The sequence below is a fragment of the Carettochelys insculpta genome, chromosome 18 (genome assembly GCF_033958435.1).
Source record: "Carettochelys insculpta isolate YL-2023 chromosome 18, ASM3395843v1, whole genome shotgun sequence".
Classification (NCBI taxonomy): Eukaryota; Metazoa; Chordata; order Testudines; family Carettochelyidae; genus Carettochelys; species Carettochelys insculpta.
In genome coordinates, this window is record NC_134154.1 from 4,169,323 (window position 1) to 4,196,819 (window position 27,497).

At 43.5% G+C, this 27,497-nt stretch overlaps 2 protein-coding genes across 9 annotated transcripts in view; one reads left to right on the top strand and one right to left on the bottom strand.

Annotated features, from left to right (window-relative positions):
- Nucleotides 1–10,394, bottom strand: part of SFI1 (SFI1 centrin binding protein) — a 43,312-nt gene extending 32,918 nt beyond the window's left edge. The window contains exons 1-6 of the mRNA XM_075013008.1: nucleotides 10,312–10,394; nucleotides 8,251–8,353; nucleotides 6,916–7,095; nucleotides 5,743–5,814; nucleotides 2,279–2,389; nucleotides 283–377 (exon numbers count right to left, since the gene is read on the bottom strand). Coding sequence (XP_074869109.1) covers nucleotides 283–377; nucleotides 2,279–2,389; nucleotides 5,743–5,814; nucleotides 6,916–7,095; nucleotides 8,251–8,273 — 481 coding nt within the window. The 5' untranslated portion in view covers nucleotides 8,274–8,353; nucleotides 10,312–10,394. The remainder of the gene's footprint in view (nucleotides 1–282; nucleotides 378–2,278; nucleotides 2,390–5,742; nucleotides 5,815–6,915; nucleotides 7,096–8,250; nucleotides 8,354–10,311) is intronic.
- A 4,768-nt stretch (nucleotides 10,395–15,162) lies between these two features.
- Nucleotides 15,163–27,497, top strand: part of EIF4ENIF1 (eukaryotic translation initiation factor 4E nuclear import factor 1) — a 38,411-nt gene continuing 26,076 nt past the window's right edge. For all 8 annotated transcript variants that reach the window (XM_075012689.1, XM_075012691.1, XM_075012690.1 and 5 more), the window contains exons 1-2: nucleotides 15,163–15,279; nucleotides 16,606–16,726. In XM_075012689.1, coding sequence (XP_074868790.1) covers nucleotides 16,634–16,726 — 93 coding nt within the window. In that variant the 5' untranslated portion in view covers nucleotides 15,163–15,279; nucleotides 16,606–16,633. The remainder of the gene's footprint in view (nucleotides 15,280–16,605; nucleotides 16,727–27,497) is intronic.

The window sequence follows — 27,497 nt, forward strand, 5'->3', positions numbered from 1 at the left end:
GACCACAGTGATAATCTAGTCTCATCTCCTGTGTTACACAATCCACGGAACTCCCCCAAAATAATTCACAGAGTAGATCTTTAAAAAAATACCACCACACAACTTTGATTTAAAATTATCAGTTATGGAAAACCCACTACAAGCTTTGGTAAACTACACTTGCACACAGGACTGAGGGAGGTAAACACATACAGGGAATAGAGATTTGCTCTCACATATCTCTTGAAAAACTGACATCTCTGTGATTCTGTAAGAAAGCTGCTCCCCACCTTCCCCTCTCACCATGAGACTTTGCAACATGATATTTGTGCCTCTTTTCTCGCTGTTGACATATAAAAGTCTTCCAGGCTTGGAATATAAGGTTGTACAGGAAATATCTGAATAACACAAAAGATATCAGAACTGGATCAGACACAAAAGAAGGGCAACAAAAATTATTCAGAGAAATTAAGGAGAGAATTTAAAAACTGCAACTGTACATTTTCAAAAAGAGATGAAGGGACAATATGATAGAGGTCTATAAAACCTTGAGTGGTGTGGAGAGAGTGAAGAAGAAAGTGTTATTTACCCGTTCATAAAAAAGTATTAGCCAACATAGCCAGAATGCAACCCTATTGTCTGGATGTCCCTAAATGCTGTCATAAGCTGGAGCTGAACAGATCTCTTGGTAAACTGAAAAGTCCTGTGACACCTTATCAACAGATTTTTTTTGGAGCATAAGCTTTCATGGGCAGAGACCAACTTTGTCAGCTGCAGCATCTGATGAGGCAGGTCTTTGCCCATGAAAGCTTATGCTCCAAAAAACCTGTTAGCCTATAAGGTGCCACAGGACTTCTCATTGTTTTTGCAGATACAGACTAACACAGCCACCCCTCTGACACTTGATAAATTGAAGCTTCATTCTTTTATTCTGACCACTGTTGAAACATGCGATACGGAGTTAGAGTGACCAATGGTCTGACAGAATATGACCAGTCCTACGTTTGTAGGTTAAAAACAAAAATTCCATCTAGATGAAATCTAGACAGTTCTTGTACTGCAAACCTGGTCTCAATTGCTCTGGAATGGGCAGGAGAAATTCCTATCACACAGAACAGCTTCTGGTGAGATTTAATAATCAAGATATTGAAAGGGAAGTGCCTTGCAGCACAAAATCTGGACTTTTTCTTCTGCTACTCAATGGAAAAATTCATAGTGGCACAAAGAAAATTAAGCTTCTTAACATCTGAAGGGAAAAAATCTTGGAACAACTTTGACTACCCTTTGGACTAACCTATTTTGCAAAGCCAACATCACAGAAATGTTTTTAGTAAACGTGTAGATCAGACTCTCAATCACTCATCCATTTGTGTTTCAGTCTACCAATAAATAATCAAGCTGCCCCATACAGAGACATTAACAATGACAAGCTTCTGAAAGCTCTCTCAAACTGAAAAGCACTCAACAGAGAAAGCATGTAAAAATGGGCCACAACTCTTATAGTATCCATAAACTCCTTTGCTCTCTGAAACAAGGTGAAGGAAGAAGAAACCCCTTTGTTCCTGTGAACAATAACCAAAAAAGACAGGAGTACAAAAGAGGCTGTGAGGTTACAATAAGAGACTAAGGGAATGGCATCCAAAGATTATGAAATTTCTCAGGATATATAAAAGCTTTTTGAAAAGGAAACATTTTGCCCCATCATACAGCAGTATAAGCAGACGAGGATCTAGAATGCCTGTTTGACTGCTAATGGGCTCAGAGTTTGTGCCAACATGAAAGACAATTTGGGAGCAAGACCGATATCAAGTTCCCAAATCTTAATCAGTGTGTGGGCAGCACACAAGAGGGAAAGCAACTACTCTGCATTTTGACACAATAAAAAGAACACAAAAAAGTTGTGTCTAGCTGTCCATTCACTCCTTCTTTGTAAGTCAAGCAACAGCAGACAGTAAGAAAACTTGGCCACTCAGAAGATGAGAGTAATATCAATATGAATGTGTTCTGAGTGATCCAAATTAATTATTGATGTCTGCGAATCAGGAAATTTGATTCATGCAAGGTGAACAGTACTCCAAAGACACCTGAGCTATGATATCTAGTTTATCTTAGGACAAGGAAAGAAAAATGTACTGTTGGATGAAAGGTGGGTTGAAGGAAGTGAGAAAAAGCATATTGGCCTTTCCTCACCTAACAGTGCTGATGGAGTAATTTGTTTGCTGACATACACATCATCCTCCAAGACCCATGGAGGATTTCCCACACAACTCTGGACACAATACAAGGTAATTTCACACACCTGTAATGACAGTCAGCTCTGATGGTGAGTTTCCACTCTCTGCAAACAATCCACCATTCCTCCTTCCACTCGCCAAAGGTCTTCTGCAGAATCTTCCGATTATAATGACATCTGCATAGTTGAAAGATTTTGAGGATGGGAAGATTTGTAAAAATATCTTAGTCAATAGCCAATACATTTTAAAGGAGATTGTATCTCTCCTTTTTCCAGTATTAGCTGCTTAACCCAATAGTATCTAACTGCATGACAGAACTTTGCCCTTTTATTCTACATTTAATCTGAGAATCTGAAAGTGCTTTAAGACACAATTAACTGAGCATGAGACAACTCTCATAAATAATTACCCCTCTTTTAAAACTGAGAAACAAAATACAGAGGCCATAGTGACTTGCCCAAAGTCACATAGTTGTGGGCATATCTGAGAACAGAACTCATCGAGCTATTCAAGAGCCTCCAACCATTAGACAACGCTGCTACATTTACATCTCTCAGAATTGTTCAATGTTTATGATTTCTCCCCCAAAAGCTAATGTTTGTTTCAGTTCTTAAAACTGTATTTGGATTACTGATTATATTGTTCTGAAATATACCCACTGTGCTCTGTCAAAACTTATTCTGATTGTAAAATTCCACAAAGGGATGATTAAGAACCTAAGATGACATTCATTCTACATGCTCCTAGGCCATTGGTGTGGCTGTTTATCTAGCTTTAATTGCACTGTACAGAGTTTTACAGATCAGCTATTACCTCTAAATTTATTAGCCTACTCCTTTAGCATGAGCCATAGAAGTCTTTGCTTTTAGATCCAGAAATCCTAAGTTCAATTTCCACAGATGATCAAGCAAAGAGACAGTGTTACATGAACATTCATGTTAACACAAATACAAACTCAGATGGGATGAAGTTTAGAACTAACAAACTGGGACACAGATGAGGGATTTCAAATAACAAGATTCTCTATAAATTTGAAATAGCAATGACCAGTGTATCTACCATCCCTAACTGAGACACCTCAGTTCTGACTTCACTTAAACATTACTCTCGGGAAATGACCATTGGCCAAAATGACATACCTAATACATGAAAAATATAAAGTTGCATTAGGTGGATATGTGAATAATTTCCTCATGTTTCTTATCAATGTATATTTTTTACAAATTAGAAAAATGCAAGGACAAACCTAAGAAGAGGCAAACAAATAGAGAGAGCTAAGCAAACAACTGTCCCAATCCTGCAGACCTTGCTCACCGGAAGAATCCCACTGAGTCAATGGGGTTGTTTAAGACTGCAGAATCAGGCTAAAAATTACTAGCCCTCCCCCACCGCAAAAAACGACAAAAACCAAAAGTGTATGTTTTACAATTCAAAGCTACCTACCCCATCAAACCAAACTGCTAAGCCATTCCAGGCACTCCAGCAGGAAAAACGTTAAAGAACCATAGGTTATTCTTTCAGATTGATTGAAATGTTAAAGAGGAGAGTGTGGAACCAGGTCAAGGTGGGATCTGGGCACACCTGAAGCATCAAAAGGGACATTTGTTCTCCCAAATAATCTCCAAATGGTCCCAAATTACTGTCACAAAGGCCAAAATATGTACAGCATATTCAGCTTTCATACTTTATTTAAATTACAAAGCATAACAAAAATTGGTCCAGTAGTCACTTCTTAAACTTTTAAAATCCAAGAGTCTCCAGGGTCTCTTTGCAAGGTTTGTTTGCTTTTTAAATAGCAACATTCAAAGGCCCAAAAAGATCTACTTGCATACCCCAATAATGTGACCCTAGATCTGGTGCTGGATTTGGGAACAATTTTTTTTTAAATTTACAATATAGTTATTTTGGTTTAATTTAGCTGGCTGAGCTCTAGATTTCAGAAAGGGTATATTTTTATTCATTCTCCAGGCTTCATATATTGGATCTGCACATTGCCAAAGCAAGTACAGCACACCCGATATGTGGAGGGAAAGTACTGTTCTGGCTCACAGCACAGTGTGTGTTCCTCGGCTAATACATTCTTGGTAAGAATGATATTCCTCACAGTTAAATGAAATGGGATAACTGAGGACCTGATCTAATACTGGAGTTGATTCAAGTCTTCATAGGGTGACCACATTGCCCTATGGCAAATACGGAACACCAGCCTCTGGCGATCGGGGCAGAGCTGCTGTCTCATGTCAGGCCCCCTTAGCAATGGGGGCTCCTGCTCCAGAGTGAGGCACCAGGGACAGGGGCTCTGCAGTCGCCAAAGGGGAGGTACCAGGGATGAAGAGGAGTGGATGGGGGGGTCCAGAACCCCTCTTTGGGGGAGGAGGGCGTTTCAAAGCCCCACAGTGAGGGGGGCAGGAAATGAAGGAAGACATGCCTCCCTGAGGCACGGGAGGCTGGGAAACAAGGCAGCTGACCAGTGGAGGGGCTCCCCAGCAGTGGGAGCTGCCTCCCCTAGGTGTAGGGCACCAGGGAATGAGGCAGCCGCCCCATTGTGGAGTACACCAGCGAAGGGGCTGCCACCGTGGGTTGCCAGTGAATGGGGCAGCTGCCCCACAGAGGAGCTCCCCTGCAGCAAGAGCTGCTGCCACATGGTGCAACACTCCAGGGAACAGGAGAGCCACCCAGTGGAGGAGCTCCCTGGCAGGAGAGGCTGCCACCCCAAGACACAGGGTTCCAGGAAACAGGAGCCCTGCAAAACACAAAACAATTTGCCTGTTTTCTGAAAAAAAGTTGGGTCGCCTGTGAGGCGGCTTAAATAATGGACTGTCCTGGTAAAAACAGGATGGATGGATGGTCACGTAAAGTCTTCAACTGTCTTCAGTGAGAACTGGATTATGCCCAAAGAGCAAAGACCAGCAGGAGTGGACACACAAATTAAAATGAAGAAGGAAGACATTCAAAGATAGAGTTGCTTTTTCAGTAGTGATTGAAAACCACACTGAAGAAATGCTATTGGGGTAGCCGTTCAAAATTCAAATACGCAACGCATGTGTGAAAACACATTAAGGACTGCCTGAATTGTATAATTCAGGATAAAGTGAACTAAACGATCCATTGGGTCTTGCCTGCCTTCAATGGCTATAATAATATAGTTTTTTAAAAAGGACATAGTTTGAGCATTGACCTGATAAACCCAGGGTTGTGAGCTCAATCCTTGAGTGGACCATTTAGGGCAAACAGATTTTGAAAAAAAACCAACAACCCTGTCAGGAATGGTGATAGATCCTGCTGTGAGTGCAGGTGATCGGACTCAATGACCGCTCAAGGTGCCTTCCAGTTCTGTGACACAGGATAGGTAATTAGAATGAAAGGCCAAATTCTACTGTTTCAGTGCAGTTTCTCTGGGTATACACTAAAGTAAAATTTGGCCACAATTATTTAAGAACATTCAGAAAAGATTGCAAATAATTTCAGAAGGCATATGCAAATATTCTTCTAAAAAGCACGTATCCCTTTACTTAGCCACTTTAATTACCTGGCTTTAGAAGGAAGAACTTGTCCAAATGTCTTTTTCACCCACAAATACAGGAACTTCCTAGCCAGATGTCTGGAATTCAAACACAAGTTAACTGCCATGCTACTTTTTCATACTCAAGCTTTGTTAATTTCCAGGCATGTTTTTGGAGATGGAGACTCAAAAGCTTGGTACATAACAATGACAATACACAACACTAAGGCCCCAGTCCTGGACACACCTATTTAATTTTAATTGAATTAAATTAAAAGAGGTGCTAGTACTCAGCCACCTCCCCACTCTCAGTCAGTCCCACAGCTGGGGCTACTGAGGTGCTGGCACTCAGTACCAGCACAAAAAAAAAGCACTGGTGAGTTGTACCATTAACTCTGGCATCATTGCAAGATCAGGAGCCTAATCAGAACACATTTAGCTAGGAAATCCATGTAGCCAAGATGCCTCCTTGGAACCTATTTACACTTAATACAAAATTGCAATTAATGTTGCTTAATTTATACATTGAGTCTGTTCTGGTAAGGCTATGATCTGAAGAAGTGGTCTGTCCCATGAAAGCTCATCACCTAATGAAGTATTTTGTTAGTCTTTAAAGAACTAAATGACTGCTTTTTTGTTTTGTTGCTTAATTGGGACACCTTCAGGTGATTTAATGGTGCATAGGCCCTTCTTTGTTTCATTTGCATGGTGATTCGTTATCTGATCTCATATCAGAGTGGCTTTTTCTATGCAACTTATAGACTGAGGGTTAAATCACAGAACTAAGAGCAAAAAATGCTGGGCTAGATTCCTGTAGTTATATTCTTGTTCATATGTATCTTGTTTAATGCCAGTTATTTACATTTTAGAGGAGGAACAGCAACAGATGCAAACTTCTCATAAAGCAAACCATTCAAAATCCAGAATCAGCAACAGTGAGAAGGACGCCCATAGTATTACTTTGTATTTAGTGGGCATCTTTTCCCTGAAAAATCAGAAACAGGGGAGTATTATTGGTCCTATTTAACAGATGGAGAAACTGAGCCACAAAGAGAGTAAGTGACTTTCTGAAGACTCCGCAAATCAAAGAGTAAAACCCAGGTCTCCTGACTTTCCCTGCTCTAAATTGCTAGAAAATGCTATGTTTTTTAGGAGGATTTAAAAAAAACAAAGCAAACACAGCAGAGCTTTCACTGTCACCTGATACGGAGCTCTTTTAACCTTCCACCTCGGTTCCACGTGTATGTGACCCGATACAGGACCTGACGACTCCCATTCCAACGCTGATTCCCACCATGTCGAGGAGTAACAGACTGGCCATATACACAGACCTTGGGATTATGCAATTTCTGGACTGCATCTGTCTTGAAAGGCCTTAAACTTAAAAGGAAAGTGAAAAAGAAAGTAAGGTCAGATATATAGTTATCAGATGTTAGTGTGCATGTGACCTCATCCATAAAAAGTATCACAATTAACAAAAACGCACACTTGCAGACAGCATTTTTCAAGTTTCATTTGATTAGTTTTCATGCTCTGTAAACTGTCTCCTGAAATTTCTCAGTTGTTCCGCAAAAGCAGCAGTGACATATGGTGCTAGGAGTACAGTGTACTGAGTGCAATAATCTCATTCATATATCCTCTTTTTTTAAATGAGACATGGAAAAAAATAAAAATTAGTTTGTACCCCCTTTCACTTCTTTAATATTTATGATGACAAACTTTTGTGCAGGTAGATTTAATCTTGTTTTTCTGATAAATTTTTACCTTCAGAATAAAAAACAACAACAAAACCTAGTACTCTCTTACATATTTTTGCTGAAAGATTCCTATCAACATACTGAAGTGGGAACATTCTCAAACCTCACTTAAAGAATAAGAAGCCTTTAATCTCTCACAAAAAAAAAAAAATACTTTCTCCTAGTTGTGCATACACGAGGTAAATATATTTTTTTTTAAATTATATATAAATAATTTTAAGAAAACTGACTAAAAATCCTCTCGTCTCTTGGTACTTTTGATGTCATAGTCCTACTAATTCTTCAGTGTTGCATATAGTCTCACAGTAAAGATGGTGCACAAGAGACTAGAATTTCTATATTGAAAAAACAAGCAGAACTTTTCTTAAAACGAAACAGAAACGTATAGACCTTTGTTTATCATAAATCAGCCAAACTAGGCAGCACATTTTTTCACCTTTGCAGGTCATTTTTAAACAATCCATCTTAGTGAAAGTACAGTTCCATGCTGAAAAATGTCCAAGTTCCCTTCTCAGAAACCAACACCACCATCATCTTCCAGATTTGAATTTCAGAGCCATAAAACATGTTTTTGAGCTCCCAAACAGGCAGAAGCCTCATCTACACAAAATGAAATGACTTATCAACAGAGGTCTATAAAATATTGTTAATGGCATCTTCTGAATGAAATACAGCAAGTAACAACTTTTATTTAAATCCAGTGGTGTTGGCTTCTCATACAAACAAACTAATATAACTCCATCCTTTGACATAGAAATGCCTACCCATCATTCCTCACCTGCCCTTGGACTTTTTCTCCATGTCTCATTCAACCTTAGGTCCTCTACAATCAACTTCACTGCTCCTTCTGCACTGGAATCTCATGTGTTAGCAGTCAACACCTTTAAACAATATACAAGAATTATTTTTGATTAATCAGTGATGCTCATTATATATTTTGTATAATCTTTCATGAGCACTCAAGCCACTTCTCATGTAAATTTCTTGAATAAAATCGTATATGAAACTTCAGGAAGTTCAATCAGTCAAAATGATGTTCAGCAGAACAGCCATAACCCTCTGATTTTATTAAGTTGATTTCAATGAATAAATTATATCATAAAGTCCTATATATGCATTTCTAATGTTCCCCTCTCAATAACATCTATGTGCTCAACACACTGATTTAGTCAAATAATACAAATGGACTGCTCTTAATTTTCCACTGGTACTGGTCCATAGGCATCAATATCACTGATATTTTGTTGATTGCCCATATGCAAAGGAATATGAAGCATGAAAGAACTGGATTGCTCTATTCATATTCAGCTAACTAAGTGGCTGGTAGGGATGTTTTGCCATATGGATAATGCACAATAAGTACACAAATCTTACTTGTTTTCTTTAAAATAAAAAACTATATTCCTTAAGTTTAAGGCAATGAATTCATAGAGGATTACTCAAGTGGTTAAAGTCAAAGAGCCTTTGGATTTGTGTTTTACAGAACCACAAAATCCTGTCAGGCAAATAGTGCCCTGTGCTTATTGCTATTTGAATAGAGGACTCTTTTAAATTAAGCACAGCAAATTATTTTGTATTGCAGACTATTGGAAAATGTAGGGTTTTTTCCAGGGCTAATTTTGATTAACAGAAAATTATCTTCCAGATTGTAACTGTTTATTTCAAACTTCAGCTCACAGGGAATAGGCTATGCTAAATTTATAAACCCCATGGCTATCAATAGTTATGATGAAACACTGTGACATCCTATCGATAACATCAGTCACAATTACTTAACTCTTGAGACAACAAGGCATGTCAATATAGAACTGCAGCTGTATAACCATATCCTGGTATTTATATCAGCCTAGGTCCTGGAATCTGCACATAGGAGTTATGAACCAAGATACAAGGAACCATATAAAGAGATGAAGCTGCCTCAAACATAAGTGAAGAAAATGGAATACCAAATACAGTCCCTGATCCACTCTACATAAGTGGATTCCTAGCCAGCACAGAGCCTAACCAAAATTAATTCAGCTCTGAAGACGTCAGGAGCTGTCTCCACAGAGTACATTGTAGAACTGGAGTCTAAAAGAAAAATGGAAACTTGGGCAAGTCAGGAACTACCGAATGAAGGGGACAGTAAGGCCTCAGTTCTGCAAAGTGACAGGAGTGAAAACAAACTGGGGTGTCAATGGGGAGAATCGCTAAAGCCAATGGAGCTCTGCCACAGCCAACTCCTTGTGGGAGCAGGGCTGGAGAATCTCAATATACTTATTTTCGTTTCCCGCAGCTGTGATGGGGAGAAAAACTCACTGCCCTACAGCCACCCCCCTCAACAAACGCGGGACTAGGGGGAAGGGACTCACTGCCCTACAGCCACACGCCCCCCAACAGACGCGGGACTAGAGGGAAGGGACTCACTGCCCTACAGCCACCCCCCCCCCCAACAGACGCGGGACTAGGGGGAAGGGACTCACTGCCCTACAGCCACACGCCCCCCAACAGACGCGGGACTAGAGGGAAGGGACTCACTGCCCTACAGCCACCCCCCCCCCAACAGACGCGGGACTAGGGGGAAGGGACTCACTGCCCTACAGCCACCCCCCCCCCAACAGACGCGGGACTAGGGGGAAGGGACTCACTGCCCTACAGCCACACGCCCCCCCCCCCCCACACACACACCGGGGGGCGGGGCAACTCACTGCACTAGAACTACCCTCCCCCACAGCTTCGGGACCTGGGCGGGGGGCACTCACTGCCCTAGAGCCATCTCCCACCCCGCCCCCGCTGCAAAAACCCGGGGCAAATCGCTGCCCCAGAGCCACTTCCCACCACGGTGGGACCAGGGACCAACCCTCTGCCCGAAGCCAGCCGCTCACAACAGGACCCGGGAGGCGCCAACCTCCAGGACACGCTCACGGCCGGATCCCACCCACCGCAGCGAACCAAGACCAACCCAAACCCCAGCGACTCCTCCCGCGCAACCTACCTCCTTTATCACCATGGAGACGGGAGCAACAGCCGAGCCCCACGCCTCTGAGCGAGGCCGGCCTGCAGCGGCCTCTGGCGCCTGGGAGGGAATGGCGCACGGCCACGCGCCAAGGCGCTTCACGTCCCCTTGACTTCCTCCGGGCGTGCTCCCGCCTAGCTGTGGATGGCGACTGAGGCCCAGCAGCCAAGGAGCAAAGGGATGAGCTGAACGCCCCCGGCCTGCTCTGAGTTACCGCAAACAATCCCCTGGCACGTTCCCTGCGATCACCAGAGCACGTCCCCCCTTCAGCCCCAAAGGAGCGCAGCGTCCCGTTTACGAAAGCCTGCTTCAGTTTCAGCCCCAGCTAAGCTGATCCTTACACCACTCCTGCAGACAGGGCCAGGCCAATGGGGTTTTGGTGCCCCAGGCAAACTATGACGGCTCTCCATTCGATATAGAGAAAAATTAGATGTGTAAAATGAAATTTTACCTTTCACTTGTCATTCAAAATTAACAATTTCAGTGAATAAGTTAAGTGATGTTTGTTAACGTTAGCAGTTAGGTGTTTGAAAAGCTGGGCTTTGCTATTATTTTAAGAGTAATAGCTTGCAATAAATACACCATCCTTTCCATCAGTGTTCTCTATAAGCTGTACACTTGTGCAACTGCTCCAGAGAGATTCAAATGCCACCCAGATGATTAGCAGAGCACCCAAAGCTAAGCGTTTTGTTTCTCCTGGTAGTGCACATTCACACATGCCTCAGCACATATAGAATTATTCCACCTGTATGGCTCCTTTTCATCTCAAGAGATGGTGGTTAGCAGCGGCAATGAGGATCTATGGGCAGTGTTTGAGTCTGCAGCTTGTCTCATGGCTTATCCATCCAGTCTTGGATTTGCACAGTCAATTGCAATAACTGCATGTCAGTCTACTGAATTCTTGAGTCTGAGAGTTTCTCCTTCTAAGAGGAAGTTCTTTTGCATGGCTTGCACATAAGGATGATGTGCCCTGTGGTAGCAATCTTCACCATGTATTTTGATCTGATTAGAAGGAAAATGCACATGCTGTATTTAAATGCTTGTATGCCAGGGAGAGGGGTGGAGTCTCAGGACAAGAGGTAGCGGGTGCAGGGCAGGGGACTGGGAAGTCTCAAGGAAGGCTTATTGGGGCCACCCACAGCAGCAAAGGTGGTGCTGGTCCAGGGGGAAGTGGGGCAGAGCTGCACTGGTGTCTCCTCTGTGGGGAGTGGGTCAGCAGTTCCCGGCACTAGTATCTAATTTTCCTGGCACAAACAAGTTCTGACTTTGCTTTAAGTTATTATAAGAGGAAGCTGCAAAGCAAATTTGATGGTCCCAGCCAACGTTCCCTCTATTTTTTTCACCTATGTGCAGAATAAATTCTGTGCAATAAAACACGTGTTTATGTGCACCACCAATACAAACACATGCTGCCCACTGTGAGTGACTGGGTGTGTTCTGACAGCTCGATGGCAACTGAATTTCTTCTGGGCCTTGTCTACACATGCCCCAAACTTCGAAATGGCCACGCAAATGGCCATTTCGAAGTTTACTAATGAAGCGCTGAAATTAATATTCAGCGCTCCATTAGCATGTGGGCGGCCACCGTGCTTCGAAATTGACGCGCCTCGCCATTGCGCGTCTCGTCCAGACGGGGCTCCTTTTCGAAAGGACCCCACCTCCTTCGAAGTCCCCTTATTCCTATGAGCAGATGGGAATAAGGGGACTTCGAAGTAGGCAGCGTCCTTTCGAAAAGGAGCCCCGTCTGGATGAGACGCGCGGCGGCGAGGCGCGTCAATTTCGAAGCGCAGCGGCCGCCCGCATGCTAATGGAGCACTGAATATGCTTTTCAGCGCTTCATTAGTAAACTTCGAAATGGCCATTTGCGTGGCCATTTCGAAGTTTGGGGCACGTGTAAACGTAGCCCTGAGCTGCTGCCCAAGTACTCAGTTTCCAGGGAGCCAAGGTCCTAGCTCTGAATGTTTAGGAGTTCTTGTACAAATGGACTTACAGACACATGAACTCATGGACAGTCAGCTAGCCAGTCACACTCTAAAATACACATACAGAAGATATAGGATTTTGGTTTCTACTGGTGGTGTACATCTGTATATTACCTTGATATTGGTGCACATAAAATTCATTCCTTCTAATTTTTTCCATCCATACGCAGTACACTGGCTGAGAGTCTCCTCCAATCAGACTTGAGCTCCAGAAGGCTCCTGCAGTGAAATCAGATCAGCCTCTAACACTCTGGCAGCCAGTAGGGCTAAGGCAGACTCCCCTCTGCCCTGGTCTTTTGCTACTCCTACAAGCAGCTGACATGTCCCTAAGGCCCCTAGCGGAGGTGGGACAGTGGGGTCACTATACGCTATCCTTGCTTGCAGATACTACATCTACTGCTCCCATTGGCTGTGAACAGGAAACCACAGCCAATGGGAGGTGTGGGGGCAGCATCTATGGATGGGGGCAGTGTGCAGAACCACCTGACTCTTGCCCACTGGAATCACTGGTGGACATGATGGTTGTTTTCAGGAATGATGCAAGGTCAGGGCAAGGTTAAGCCTGTTTTAGCCCCACTGTGCCCAAGGTAAGTGGTGTACAGACAGATCCCACATTCTGAACCCCTGCCCTATCCCTGAACCCCATCCTACAGCTCAACCCCGACTCAACCATGACCCCCCTCCTGCACCTACACTCGCTCCTTGAGCATGCACCCTGAATCCCCTCCTGCCCCCCAACTCCTGCTCCAGGCTCAGCCCAGAACCCCTCCCACATTCAAAATCCCTCAGCCTAAGACCAGATCCTGCACCTAAGCCCCTGCCCCAGCCTCGGGAAAGTGAGTGAGGACTGGGGAGAGGAGGAACAGAGTGACTAGGGTGAGGTCTTAGAGAAGGGGAGGGTCAGGAGCTGGAAAGTAGGTGGGGCAAGGGTATTGGGGTTTGAGGTTGATCCTGGATTGTACTTAAATTTAAAAACCAACCTTGTACTTAGAAAGGTTGGGGACCACTGTGCTATGTCTTGTAGGGCTCTTACTTAACCCTCAAGCATGATGACTGAAGCAGTGTTAAATATTGTTTCATGCTACAATAAAGGTTGATGTGAATGTATTAATATGGACATTATGTTTAATTAGAAAATAGTTGAAGATACTTTTACCCCAGTCCTGCAAGTTGGTTCACATGTGCAGATGTCTATACGTATGTAAAGCTGACTAAATAGGGCTACTTTGCAGAAATTTCCTCAACTGGGACCCTAAATGAAATTCTACAAGATCAAGGCCTCAGATATTAATATAGTCTAAAAAAGTTCTATAAACAGGTGCAATGTATTTTCTATTTCTTGTTAATAGTGTAGGTGTATCAGTACACTGACATTAAGTAATAAAACTCCCTGTTCTTCTTTTCCTCCTATTATTACATAGGCTAACCAAGCCTCTCTCAATGGAGAAGATAAATGTATTTTTGGATTGTAATTTTTAAAATGGGATAAAGAATGATTTTTGCAGTACTTTTACTTGAGCAATTCATTAATGCTCATCATTTTAAAATCTGAACCATCAAAATCTGCAAAAAATAAATTTAAAAATTGTATTCAGATTTTACCCATACCGACAGATTTCCCTTTATTTTAATAAGCATTTCTATTACAAATTCCCTAACATTGCTATGTGAAAAGACCCATACCAACACCAGGACCTATGAACCTCACTAAGGCCCATATTGCTTAAGATGGTATATAAAAACAGATAACTGTACCACCAGAGTCTCAATGGCTTGATATTCCAGGATATGTGCTTAAAATTACTATATACTGGAAAAAATGAAGCTGGCTATAAGCACGGTGTTAACCAGTGCACAAGACAAGCAAAAAACATTATAATTTCTGAATCGTGCATGTTAACCATAAAAGCAACAGGTCAAGAAAACTGCATCAATTTCTCTGTCTCTTCAACCCTTTCCAGGGCCATAATTTAAAATTCCACAGCTGCAATGCCAGTGCCGGTATCGATGAATGAGAACGGCACACATAGCTTTACAGACCTTTATCACTCATCTCCTATCTATCCCAGGCAGGTGAATAGTGAGCAAGACCCTCTCCCACTCCCCACAAAGCAGCCCACAAACAACCAACAACAAAAATAACCCCGTGCGGAAGCTAGGCGCCCCCCTGCCTACTAAGTCTCGATCAGCTTGAGCGCACGTGTCCCTTAAACCACACCCCTTCCCCCCGCCGGACTGGCGGCCTGGGAGCATCAGCTGCAATCGTAGGGCTGTCCGTTGACAGTGCCTGAGGAAGCCTCGTAATTCGTCCAACCGTCCGTCGCCTACGTGGAGATCTATAAAAAATCCGTCCTACGTTGTGATGCTCTTTTGAAGCTCGATGGAAGGCGGCGAGTAGTCGCCTTACCGTGGAAGGCTGTACTTTTCGGTCAGGCTTTACAGGCGAGAGGCCCCCGGCCCGGTGAGTGGGTCGCGCATGCGCGGTGGCTATTAAAGAGGTGACGAGTGGACCCTAGAAAGCCCCGGTTACGGTGGCTGAGAGGAGACAGACTGCGAGAGACGGGCAAATCGGGAGAGGGCGCGCGAGCGAACTGGAGAAGGGAGTGGAAGGGGGGGAGTAGCGGCGGTGGCGGCAGTAGTAGCGACGCGAGTCAGGGGCGGGCAAGCGGCCGGGCAGGGAGGGAGTCAGCCGTGTGTGGAGAGCGCGGCGCAGGACGCCGCTGGGACCGGGCGGGGGGGAGGGAGAAGCCGGTCACTACGAAACGCCGCGGGCGGTGGCAAGGCCTTGTGAGAAGCTGAGCGCTGTGGAGGGGACGTCGCCTTCCACACAGTGAGTATCTCCGTTACCTAGGCCGGGAACAGCGGCTGCTAGGTGAGGCGTTACCTGTGCCTCTATGTCCCCTGTTGGCCACACTCTGTGGGCCCAGGAGGGCAGAGCGGCCCTGGGTCTCCTCTTCCTGCCCCAGATTGAGGCCTCCACGTAACCTATCGCTGTGTACGTCGGGTCACTGCCAGGGCAGGTGGCTAGGGGTTGGCACGTGTGGGGTCCGCTCTTTCTGGTGCTGCCAACTTATGCGGCTGGCAGGGAAGGCGGATCTCTACTTTGTTAGCTGTGCTGCGGGTGGCCAATGCTCCTGTAATATGAGAAACTGTCCTTATTTTTAATTTTTGTACAACACAGTTGGGGTCTGCCAAGTACTGTTTAAAAAAAAAAAAGCACAAAATACCTGTAGTGGCTGTAGCTGCTATTAATAATGATGGGTGGGGGTTGTGCTGGTACCTGCAGTCACTGAGTATCAGGACTTCAGAAGCCCCAGCTGTGACATCGGCTGAGTACTGGAACCTCTGCTTTTTACTGGGGGGAGGGAGGAAGCATGGATAAGGTTTCTTATTATAATGGGGAGGAGAGAGGATTAGGGGTGGGAAGAAAACAGTTAATTGTATTGTAAACACAGTGTATGTTAACTGAGAGCCTTGTTCTGGGACCTATGGCTTTGGAAACCAAGCCCCTCCATGGTATGTGTATGTGGGTTAGCTGTCTTGCATGCTACAAAATGAGGTACAAGTGATTGTCACAGCCAGATTGTGTAGGTGCCTAGACCTGCCCAGCCTGATGGAGGGGGCTTCCTAGCCAGTCTTTTTCTTTTGTGAATTTCCCTTCCATGCTCTGGTTCTGTCTCTGTGATGATTTCTAGTGCTCTAAAGCAGCTTAAGAGCTGTATCTTCGAACTACAGAAAAATCCAGGTACTTAAAAGAAGTTGGAATACTTACTCTAGAGCTGTTAGTATTAAGCTATTTTACAGCCACTTATGGTTTCAGTTCACAAAACAGCCAAAAGTCAAACGGTAAAAATATCTGAGGGGCAGCCATGTGACTCTGTAACTCCACAAACAAGCAGTCCTGTAACACCTTGAAGACTAACAGACTTACTAAAGACTAACCACTGAGTCTTATCCACAAAAGAGCATTAGCTAACAAATTTGTTAGTCTTTAAGGTACTACAGGATTGATTAGTATAAATAAACTGTTATGGAATATAACTTAAATGTAAATTGTTGATGGAGTTCCAGGGGGTAATAAAGAAGGTTTACACCATAAAATCTTCAGCTGTACTGTCTATTTTATTAACATAATTCTGTTTTTTTTTTTAATCAGGGTCATAGTCAAAGGCTTTCAAGTAGACATGGATAAGAGAGGGGGTATACCAGAAGTTGAAAATGGTGATGCTTTCCTTGACTTGGACCGAATAACTGTAAAATCTCATCGTTACACAAAAGTAAGCACTTTTTTTCTTTAAAAACTGTGAATATGGTGTTTATGAAACAGACATGGATTAAAATGAAAACAATATATATTATAGGGAAACCCTGTTATACCTTCTTATTCTTTCTCTAGAGTAGATTTGAAGGTGTGATATTGGTGTGTATATATTAACTGGCATCTTCTTAAAGATTGACTGTAGATGAGGAATGCTGACTTAACTGACAACTCACTGTAGTATCCATGTTCCTCGCTTCTACTGAACTGATGATGAAGCCTGTGCTTGCCTTCCACTGGAATTCTAAATGTGTTGCCAGACATGGGATGAATAACACATGCAGCAATATGTCATAAATGTAGTCTGAGGTCCAAATGAGCCATACATGGAGGGGCCTTCTCAGAGGAGGGATAGTGTAGTTTTCTTCTAATGTGTATAGCTGTATCAAGCCTGGCTGGTAAATATATAAAATATACTGTATGCAGATTCAGAACTTACAAAGTGAGTTCAGTTGTGAAGCACAGGTTGGCTGAGACCCTATGTAAGACAATAACTGATTTAGACTTGGAAGAAATCTTTCAAGTATTGACTCTGTCTTGTAGTCATGATAACTTAAGTTTCATAGTTCTTGTCATACTCTTATTAGTTCATGCACTTAGAAGCTATCTAATTCTTGAATATTAGAGGCTGGTAACCTACTTTTGTTAATGTTAGTATTCTGCGTTTTCAACACTGCTGACTAGTGTTGCACTGTAGAAGGACATGAGGAGGCTATTTTCTTATGGTAACTTAGGATTTAACAGTGGTGAATGTTATGCAAACTGATTAATAAGATGCTTCCTACTCTCACTTTACTCATCTAGGTTTGCTTATGAAAGAATAGCTTCTTTCAGCATGCCTATTAACATGGACTCAAAACATACTTCCTGCCCTAAAAAATAGGAATTAGCAAGATGTGTACAAAGACTTGAGCTCCTCTTATCCCCTGTTGACACTTGTTTTACTTGCCTGCAGATCACTGCTCAGCTGTGTATTTAAAAAAAAAAAAAAAATTTGTGTTCCTTCCCATGACACTGTTAATTTCAAATGAGGGACTGAAATGTTGCGATGAGGCAGGGTTATTGATTCCTTTAAATAAGTAATGACTTGTCAACTGTGTAAAATCAACTTTTTTTTGAGCAGGGAGGTGGAATTAAGCTGATTAAATTACATGCATGTCTCCCCCTCACTCTTTACTTCTGTCAGCATGCCCAGTCTCCTTTGCTATCACCTTTCCTGGCAGTTTGAGATTACATTACCCTCTGCCTCCCATACAGGCCAAATGTAGCAGTTTTCCCTAAAAGTACAGAATGTGGCTTCTTTTAGATTCTGGTAATACTTATTTGTTTGGCCTGAGGTGGCTGATGGTCAACAAGCTACATCTTGCCCAAAAGCTAAATGGGTGCTCTGCCTTGTTCCCAATTCCTGCTGGCATGGGAAACACAGATCCTGGTTTGGTCTTGATTGCTGATGAGTGGGAGCTAGGCTGCTAATGCCATAGGGTGTCACTTCTCTGCACTAAGCATGTATTTCTATTCTTTCCATGCTTCCTGCACTAGCAATAGTAACAGGATGCAGTGGCTGAACTCTTGTCAGGGTACTTCTAGCATCATTCGACTGATGTTGCAGTTCTACAGGGAATTTAACATCTTTACTTACTGGAGAGGAAGGGTTTAAATTTACAGTCTTCTGTAATTTTAATATTTTTTTTTAAATGGCTTATCTGTTCAAAACTAAAAGAATTTCTCCTAGGATTTAGCTGATCGCCACAGCATCTGAAATTAATGTAAAAAGCATAGTATGATTCAAGCCACCAGATTAGTCTGAACCACTGATGGTCCTGAAAACTTAGTGGTTTTGGAAAATAGCAATTCTTTGTTCCAACTGCTAGGAACATAACTGAAGGTGACTTAATATTTGCCACGAAGTAGCAGTGAAAATGTAGTGTGTGGTTGTTGTATTCATCCTCTTCTTCTCCTCTCCCCCCGGCCACCACTGGTACTTCACATAAGTACTGATACAGCACTTGGAACATATCTTCACCCTTGCTAATAGAAGTATTATTGCCTCTTAATAAAAAGGAAACTGAGGCAGAGATGAAATTGCATCTCAAAGGTAACATACTCAGTCACTGAAAGAGCCAGGCTTAGAACTCAGTTGCTCATGATTACCAGCCCAGGGATCACTGTTTATAGCTTATGGGGTGTCATGCATTTTTGGAAACACTAAACTAAGTTGCTACTCTTTGCTTAAATCCTCCGAGTGTGTGTGAACTTATACTGCTCAAGCATGATCTACGTTTAAAATTGAATTATGCTTTTTTTTTTTTTCTACCAGCGAGTAACACCTCTATGATGAGCAAATCCCTAGTATAGATGCAATTAAATGACTGAAGAATGCTTCAGTTATCTTACCAACTGTCGCTTGGGGGGGAAGTGGTGTTGCTGCACTATTGGGGGAAAAACATCTTCTGTTGGTGTAGACTGTTGCTACGCTACAGGATTCAACCATCATACTTGTGGTGCTGTATAGCAAAAATTGTACCTTACTTTGGATGTTAACCATAATTTTTACCTCCTTCAGGTAAAAAAGGAATGAACTTTTCAGCACCCCCCCCATATCTTTAGTATTTCTAGTTTGCTTAAACTTAACGCTTGTCAGATGGCTGTTTCATTGTCCTAGCAGAGTGAAAATCCTTTTTTTTTTTTTTTTTTAAAACGCACTCATCACAAACCTCAAGCATATGTAAGAAATAAGAGTGCACGATTGGGTCAGATCAGTAGTCCATGTAGCTTTAGTATTTGGTCTTCCACCAGTGGCATGTGTATCTGAGAGAGATGATGGAATGGGCCACACAACTGCTCCATTCCATCCAAAGTCTGGCTTCTGGCCCTATAGGTTTAGGGATACAAGGGTGTGTGGTTACATCCTTATCCTTGGCTAATGGGTCCCCCAACAGCTATCCTGTATGATCTTATAAATTTTTGTTTTGAAATGATAGTTTTGGCCTGCAGTGTTACAGTGATGTAAACTGCAGTCCAAAGAACTGAGGTTCCTCACTGCCATTGTGGTGTTGTCAGTAGAGCAAATCCCAATGAGATGAAGGTTTACCTTAAGGGTAACTTCAGAAGTTGTGCTGTACCAAACTGATCTTTATTTGAAGTCTGAGTGAAGGGGGAAGACTTAAATGTGTTTATGAATATGCACCATTTGGCTAGAATGAATAACTAACTAGTGAACAATGTCCACTTACAATAGACATAACTAATGTATCTAGAGATGAGTCAGTGCTGTTTAGAGAACTGACAAGGTTTAGAGTAAGATCTTCCAAATTTCAACACCAGTTCGGTCTCCATTTTAAACTATGAAATTGGGAGAACTTCTGTGCTTCAAGTGTTGATTAATTGTGTACTAAATATTTTCAGTGCTTTGAATATAAACTTAGGATAACTGTAAGCCTAGTTATATTTTTCCTGCCACCTTAAATCGCTGAGATTGTTTGTCCTAGCAGGTAAAGAAAGACGTTTTTACAAAGCTTTTTCTTAAATCTTACTAATGTAGTAGTGTACTTGCTATAATCTCACAAGCTTTACAACCTAATGCAACTAAAAGTAGGGGAGAAACTGAAAACAGATTGTAGGTCCACTTTCAGGAAAGGTGTCATGTCAACTGCAGTCTTGTTTCTGGCTGAGCAAAACCATCCTTTCTAATTGAATAGTCTAGCCCTGTGCATCAGGAATAGCTGTGAAATGTGTGAAAACAGCTAAAATAGAAACACTGTAGTAATTAAACATTGGAAGAGATGTTTGCCTGCTAAGCTTTATTTATATTTAGTGGGTATACAGCACCATGACTTAAAATTTTACTTGGAAGCAATATATACACTGAAGAATTGCCTAGTAATGGAGTAAAAAGTAGTTGAGCCAAAATGTTTGAAAGAAAACATTGAAAACATTCAATGCTTTAAAAAAAAAAATCTGAAGGCAAGGAATCTTCATCTTGCTTTCCTCAAACTCGTTAATCTTTAAAGTGCTACGTGACTGCCTTCCCCCAAAAAAAGGTGGTTTAGAACAGCTGTTGGATTCCAGAACATATAATTAATTTGTTCAGGCTCTTGATCCTTTTTTTCTTTTTCTTCTTCTCTCTCTTCCCCCCCCCCCCCCCCCCCACACACACACAGAGTAAATTACCCACTTTTCCTTTAACTAGTGAAGAGTTGGTGATAGCCATGCCCATAGAATACTGGGGCTGGAAGAGACCTTAAGGCCATAGAGTCCGGCCCCCTGCCCCAATGGCAGAACCAAGTACTGTCTAAACCATCCCTGATAGACAGACATCTATCTAACCTGTTCTTAAATAGCTCCATCACTGGAGATTCCACAGTCTCACTTGGCAATTTATTCTACTGTTGGACCACCCTGACAGTTAGGAGCTTTTTCCTAATATCCAACCTAAACCTCCCTTGCTGCAGTTTAAGTCCATTGCCTCTTGCTCCATCCTCAGAGGCCAAAAAGAACAAGTTTTCTCCCTCCTCCTTGTGACCCCTTTTAGTTACCTCATCTGTAACTTTTTAAAAGCAACTAGCAGTCCTGTGGCACCTCAGACTAACAAAATTATCAGCTCATGAGAATTGCTGGGTAAAACCCACTTTCAGATGAGTTGGAGTGGAAATTACCCTAGTAAAAAGAGTTCCTCTTGCCATGTCCTATGTTAGTATGGAATGATGCATAGTAGTATCTGCCGGTGTACCAGGGTGGACTGATTTTAAAATCAAGGTGATTGGAATTATGGTCTTAAATCTTCTCCAAAAATGGATTTAAATCAAGTTACCAGAAGAGCAAAGAGTGACTGCACTTACCATGCACTTAATTTTGGGGTAAGCCCCACCGAAATTTGACATTTGTTTTTGCGAACAAATACAGGATGGGGTTCCCTTGGAAAGCTGAGTGTTGCTGAAATTGACTTACAGCATTGCCATTATGCTCTGTTACCATGATGCTTCAAAGTAAGAGCCATGTCTTATGTAATATAAAATAAGAAAGATACTCTGTGGCAATTCTAGATTTTACTGTAGCTTTCTGTATTGTATACTTGGGTAATTAGATTCTAAAAACTAGGTAACTAAACAATCCATAAGGATTAGTTAAACTAAACCACTTTTCCTAGCAACATCCAATACTACAAACAGCTTGGGGGATTGTTGTCAAATCATACTTCTACTCAAAGGCATAGAGAGGGTCTTGAAGAATGATGCACTTCAAAGAAATTGTTTACTAACCAGTTGATCATTCAGTCATATCCATGTAACTTTCCCCCAGTAAGCAGTTTTTTTTCTTATGATGATTCATCCTTACATCTAGGCCCCTGTCCTCACCATGCACTGCTTACACTTGACACGTTTTTCCCTTTTTACCTAGGAAACAAATTTCTTAAATCCTTTCCAGTTAAGATCTCTTGTGCCCAGAAGCCACAGTGGTTTTTCTGTGACAATTGGGAGTGAGGGTGGAATATATAAAGCTCTGTGCTCATTTGTCTTCCCTTTTTCTTTCCAGTCCACTTCACTGTTCCTTGCTATCTGTGCTTTCCTATATATTTTATCTTTAATGCTTGGCCCAGGTCCACCATCACATAAGCCTAGAAGAGGGGTCAGCAACCAATACAAGGTGGAGTGCTGAAATTTGACCTTTTAACTTCCATGTACTAAGTGCCAGTGATACTCTTTAAAGTCCTTAATGTGGTCCTATTTACAGCAGTTTTGTTAAGTGGCAAAGCTCTGCATCTTTAGGTGGTGGCTGGTAGCATTAGGTTGTGTTTGGTTAATTCACGGGTGGCATGGCTTTGAGCAAGCTCCTAGCTGCATGGGGAGAAGAGGTGGGGCTCAGCTCCCATCTTGTGTGCTGATGAAAATTGGTTTGTGTGCCCTCTTGGCACCCATGGCAGGGGTTGCTGACCCCTGGCATGGAACAAAAACAATCCTGTCCAGCTTGTTTGTCTTTGCACACGTTACTTTTTAGTCTGCTGAGGAAACAGAAATTGAAAGCCTGGAACTTACAGGAACCAAGTATTAGTAGGTAGGCTAGGCAGACCATAGCCATTAATTCATTCTTTTGAAACCATATGTGTAGCATGTTTTGTGATGAGATGTAACTGTTTTTTTAAATGAGAAACCTTGACTTTTAAAGAAAGAAACAACTTTCTTTAATTTTAAGAACTCTTAGCACACTTCAGGGTGGCTAACAGCACGGCCATACACTTCCTGTGCTGACAAAAACACTCATGTCAATTAGCTTCATCCATTCTTGTGGGTTTGCCAGCATAGATGTGTTGCTCACGGGTATGGCTTCCCCCATCTGACGTAACTGTGCTGCATAAGTTAAGTATAGACCTAGCCAGAGAGCCTATAATGAGAGGTCAGTTTTCTTCATTACCTTATTTTTAATACAGACTTTGAGTACTTAATCAAGTAGTCCTCTTCAAATAAGTACTGTTTGTTTTTACTTTCTCTTAATATACTAAAATTGTATTTGAAAATAGTTGCAGGATTTCGCCTTTGAGTAGATCTAGTATCCTTGTGCTAGCCCAATACTGAGTTGATCAAGACAATGGCAGGAGTGATCATCTGCACTCATAAATGGGTTAGTAATAGCTTCTAAGCCTGAGCAAATTGGTGACTTCAGTGGCCTTTGCTAGTGCCCTTTTCTCAACTTCATTTGGTCCACAATGTAAATTCACACTTGGGTCCTTTCTGCCTCTGTTTATCGTTGATTATAAAATAGTTGTTCTGTCCCTAGTAGATAATGGACTTGAACCTGTAATACAATCATACGATTAAAATTGCTGTCTTGCTTCTAGCATTCCTGTGTAATCTGGGTTTCGAAATTACCGTTGGAGGATTTAGTTGCAAAAAGCAGCCTAAATCAACTCTCATAACTGCTTTTTCAGTTTTAAGGGCATGAACTGACATGAATAGGTGACATCTTAAATAAAATTTGCCCAATCAAATGCAGATGAGATGCCCAATATTTAATGACATTAAATGCTATCAAGCTGCCTTGGCTAGTATGTTCTAGGCAACTTTACTTAATGAAGAATTTTTGTTCTTGATCGCCAACAAATACATAACACTGAAACTCTTCTAGTATTTTTGGTCACTAAAAATTTTAAAACTGTCTAAAATGTTTTTTCTATCTATTCAGGATGTGTGCCATTTTTAGAAAACTTTTTTAATCTGCTTCAGCATCAAGTTATTCAAGGATTTGGTAACGCCTAAATTTTTCTAGTTCACTTAAAATTAAATGTCTGAATATCCTGCACTTAGTGTTTCACTTGTCTTAATTTCAGGTTTGTCTCTGCTGCGTAGTAGATCAACACTGCAGCGATCGATCCACCGGCAGTCGATTTATTGCATCTTAGAAGCAATAAATCTACTTCTGAGTGCTCTCCTGTCAACTCTCTACTCTCCCAGGATGAGAAGAGTAGATGGAGTCAACAGGAAAGCATGAGCTACAAACCTTGCTGCATGAAAGACACTACAATAAGTAGGTCTGTCTGCTTCAGCTATGTTGCTTGCATAGCTGAATCTTGCATGCCTTAGATTACTAGGAGGCATGTAATGTAGACCAGCCCTTAGCGTTTAGGACATTGGATTCAAATTCTTTGAAATTACAAAGAGGTGTGACAGCAACGAAGGGTCCTGTGGCACCTTATAGACTAACAGAAAAGTTTTGAGCATGAGCTTTCGTGAGCACAGACTCGCTTCATCAGATGCTGGTCTTGAAAATCTGCGAGGCCAGGTAAAGAGGTGTGAATTACTTGTTCCTAGTATCAATAGCACACAATGGCTACACCTTTTGAAAGGTCACTGTGATATAGATCTGCTGGAAGACCTTCTTTTGAAGCAGGAGGGCCATGGGCAAAAAGCAGATTGAGCCTTCTGCTCTTTCTAAAGAAGAGGAAACTCTGCAGGCAGTCGTATGGCTGCTAAGCCCTTCTGAGAGCTGCAGTCAGCTACTCTCTTTTAAAGGGCCTGTCCCCAACATCCGCCACCCTGCACATGGCGTCGAGGCCTGCTGCATACAGTACAGCCCATGTGCAGTCCTGAGGCTTACAACTGAGAGCCATGGACCAATGGCACATCCAGACCTGCATGCTCACCCCAGCTGGGCTGCTGGCCACAACCATTGCAGTCACCCCTCATGTCCTTTGGTGGCAGAGATGTGGAGGCCCCAAGCCCTTCGCCACCCTTGTATCCCTCATTATTGGGAGGATGGGGTGAGGGGTGGATAGGCAAGAGGTGTGGAACAAAGGAACTAGTCACTAACAGACACTAAAACCTTGTAAATGTGGAAAAACAACTTGACCACTATTTACAAGGAGGGAAACTATACAAGGGGCAGGCCTGGGATGGACAGGGAACCACAGGGAGGTGCTGGGGGACTGCCAGAGCAGGGCCGGCTCTGGCCATGAGCAATTTGGCCAGGCCCCACATTGCAGCGGGGGTAGGTCTGGTGGGAGCAGGGTAGTTAGGGTGGCTGGGGAGGCCGACTGGTCCTCGAGGACCCTGCAGATGTGTGGTGCAGGGTGAGTGTTGCTTCTTCCTGTGCCTCCTGCTGGCATGCCAGGCCAATGGTGTCCAGGGCCAGCTGCTTCCAGAGCATCGGGTTCAGCTCCCAAAGGGTTGCCATGCTGGCCGTGGCCTCACTGGTCTGGCTATGGTGACAGCCCTCCCTGGGCCCTGGTGGTTGCAGTGGCCTAGGCCCTTTGCCTTGTGATGGTGGGCTCCCTAGTGCAAGGAGGTTGACAGAGCTCTCCTGGCCCTTGGGTGTTGCAACTGTAGTGATGGAGGGAGAGAGAGGAGTCAGGCTCACAGCCCAGCCCTGAATGCTATGTCCCCCCACCCCTTGTGGGCAGCAGCTTCTACCCCTGGCCTGAGAGCAATAGCATGTGTGCCCTGCATAGTTTGGGGATGGGGCTGACCATTGCGGGCCCTCTCTGCCCCCCACCCCATGGGGGAATGGGCTAGTGAGCAGTGTTGGGTATGCAACCATGGAGGGGCCTCAACATGGGTGGTGGGTGAGCCAGACACAGCCTGGTCTTTCCTGGCGCCGCCCCCCCCCAACATACATGCGGCCATGGGGGTGGGTGATGAGTGTTCCCTGCAGGTGTGCCCGCATGCTAGGGGTACACTCCTTGGTGGGGTATCCAATGTCAGGCTGTCACCCATGTGGCTGTTCTCCTTTCAGCTGTGGCCCAGGCGCACACCTGTTGCCCAGGGTTGAGACATGCGTGGCACTTACCAGTGAGTCCCAGGGTGATGTCTGGCAATACTTGGCTGCATGACCCCAATGGAACAGCAATGGGGCCTTGGTCTCTGGCTCTCAGTGGCTGCCCCGGCTGGGTTGTCCAGGCTGGTGTGGGGATGGGCCTAGTTCCTCCTCACTTTCCGTTGCAGGAGAGTTCTCTGCCACTGGGTCAAGGGTGGTAGGTGGGGGGACCTGGCCCAATGCCTGAGGAAGGCATGCAGCTTTCTGTAATAGGGGAAGCTGGCTGGTCCTGCCCTGGACCCCTGGCAATGTCTCAGGCCCACACGTACCCCTGCCTCAGTTCTTTTACCTTGGAGAAAGTTTGCTCTAAGGTGTGGGCAGGGTGGCCTCAGGTGCAGGGGCTGCTGGCCATACACTGCAGTGTTCTTCCTCTTGCTCCTGTGTACATGGAGGACCACCTCCTCCCAGAGCCCCATCAGGACCTGGAGGTCAGGCTCCATCCAGGAGGGCACCTTCCACTTTGTGGCTGGGGCTGGTCTCTAGGGACCCCCCCCCACCACCAGCTGCCTCAGTGGGGTCACATGGGGCTGGCTGCTCACCATGGGGCATCTCTTGCCTGCATGCGGTGGCTCTGAGGGTGTACTGCTGGGCACCTCATGTCTGTGCTCCAACCATGCTCTCAGCTTCTTGCTATGGGGTTTCTGGGTCCCTGTGGCTTTAAAAGCAGCTGAACACTGGGAGCATAGAGCTCCAGGGGTGCTGGCAGGGGCATCTCAGGGCTCCAGGAGGCCAGCGCTATGGAGGGGCCCACAGAGCATCTACACTTTTTTCTTTCGAGAGAGAGGACACTCTTCCTATTTTGGGACTGGAGGGGCTCTTTTGAAAGCAGTGCTACATTCTTTCCATTTATTTTTGAAAGAACAAGTTTTTTGTGTATAGATGCTCCATGGGATCTTTTGAAAGAGCCCTCTGCTTTCAAGGAAAAACTTGCTAGTGTATATGTGACCATCTGTTTAAGATAGGTCAATCCTCTGCTTCCACTCTTCATGTTAAACTCTGTTCTCTGAACAAATTACTCCATCAGCATCAGTAGTGGTCATAAAAACCATAGTCACCTCAAAGGATAAGCAACTTGAGCGTACCCATTGAATGAATCAGCTTGTGGCAGCATTGTCCATGTAGTGCTTACATTTTGATCACTTTCAACAACCTCATTTCGTTCAAGCCCTCCCCAGTACACAGACAAAGCCACTTGTTGCTGTTATCTTGACCAAGCAGACTTTGTCACCAAACATAATGGTGTTCTTTGGGGATACCATCTGCTAGATACCTGTTTTTAATGTTTCTTTTCCAGTATAATAAGCTTTCACTTGTGAGGCAGAGACCTCTTAAATTATACTAATAGTCTGCATTGGTCCTTTTTTTTTTTTTTTAAATGCTTCTGTGAAGAGACAGCACAGCAATTGGAAGGTTTTTACTTGTCTTGC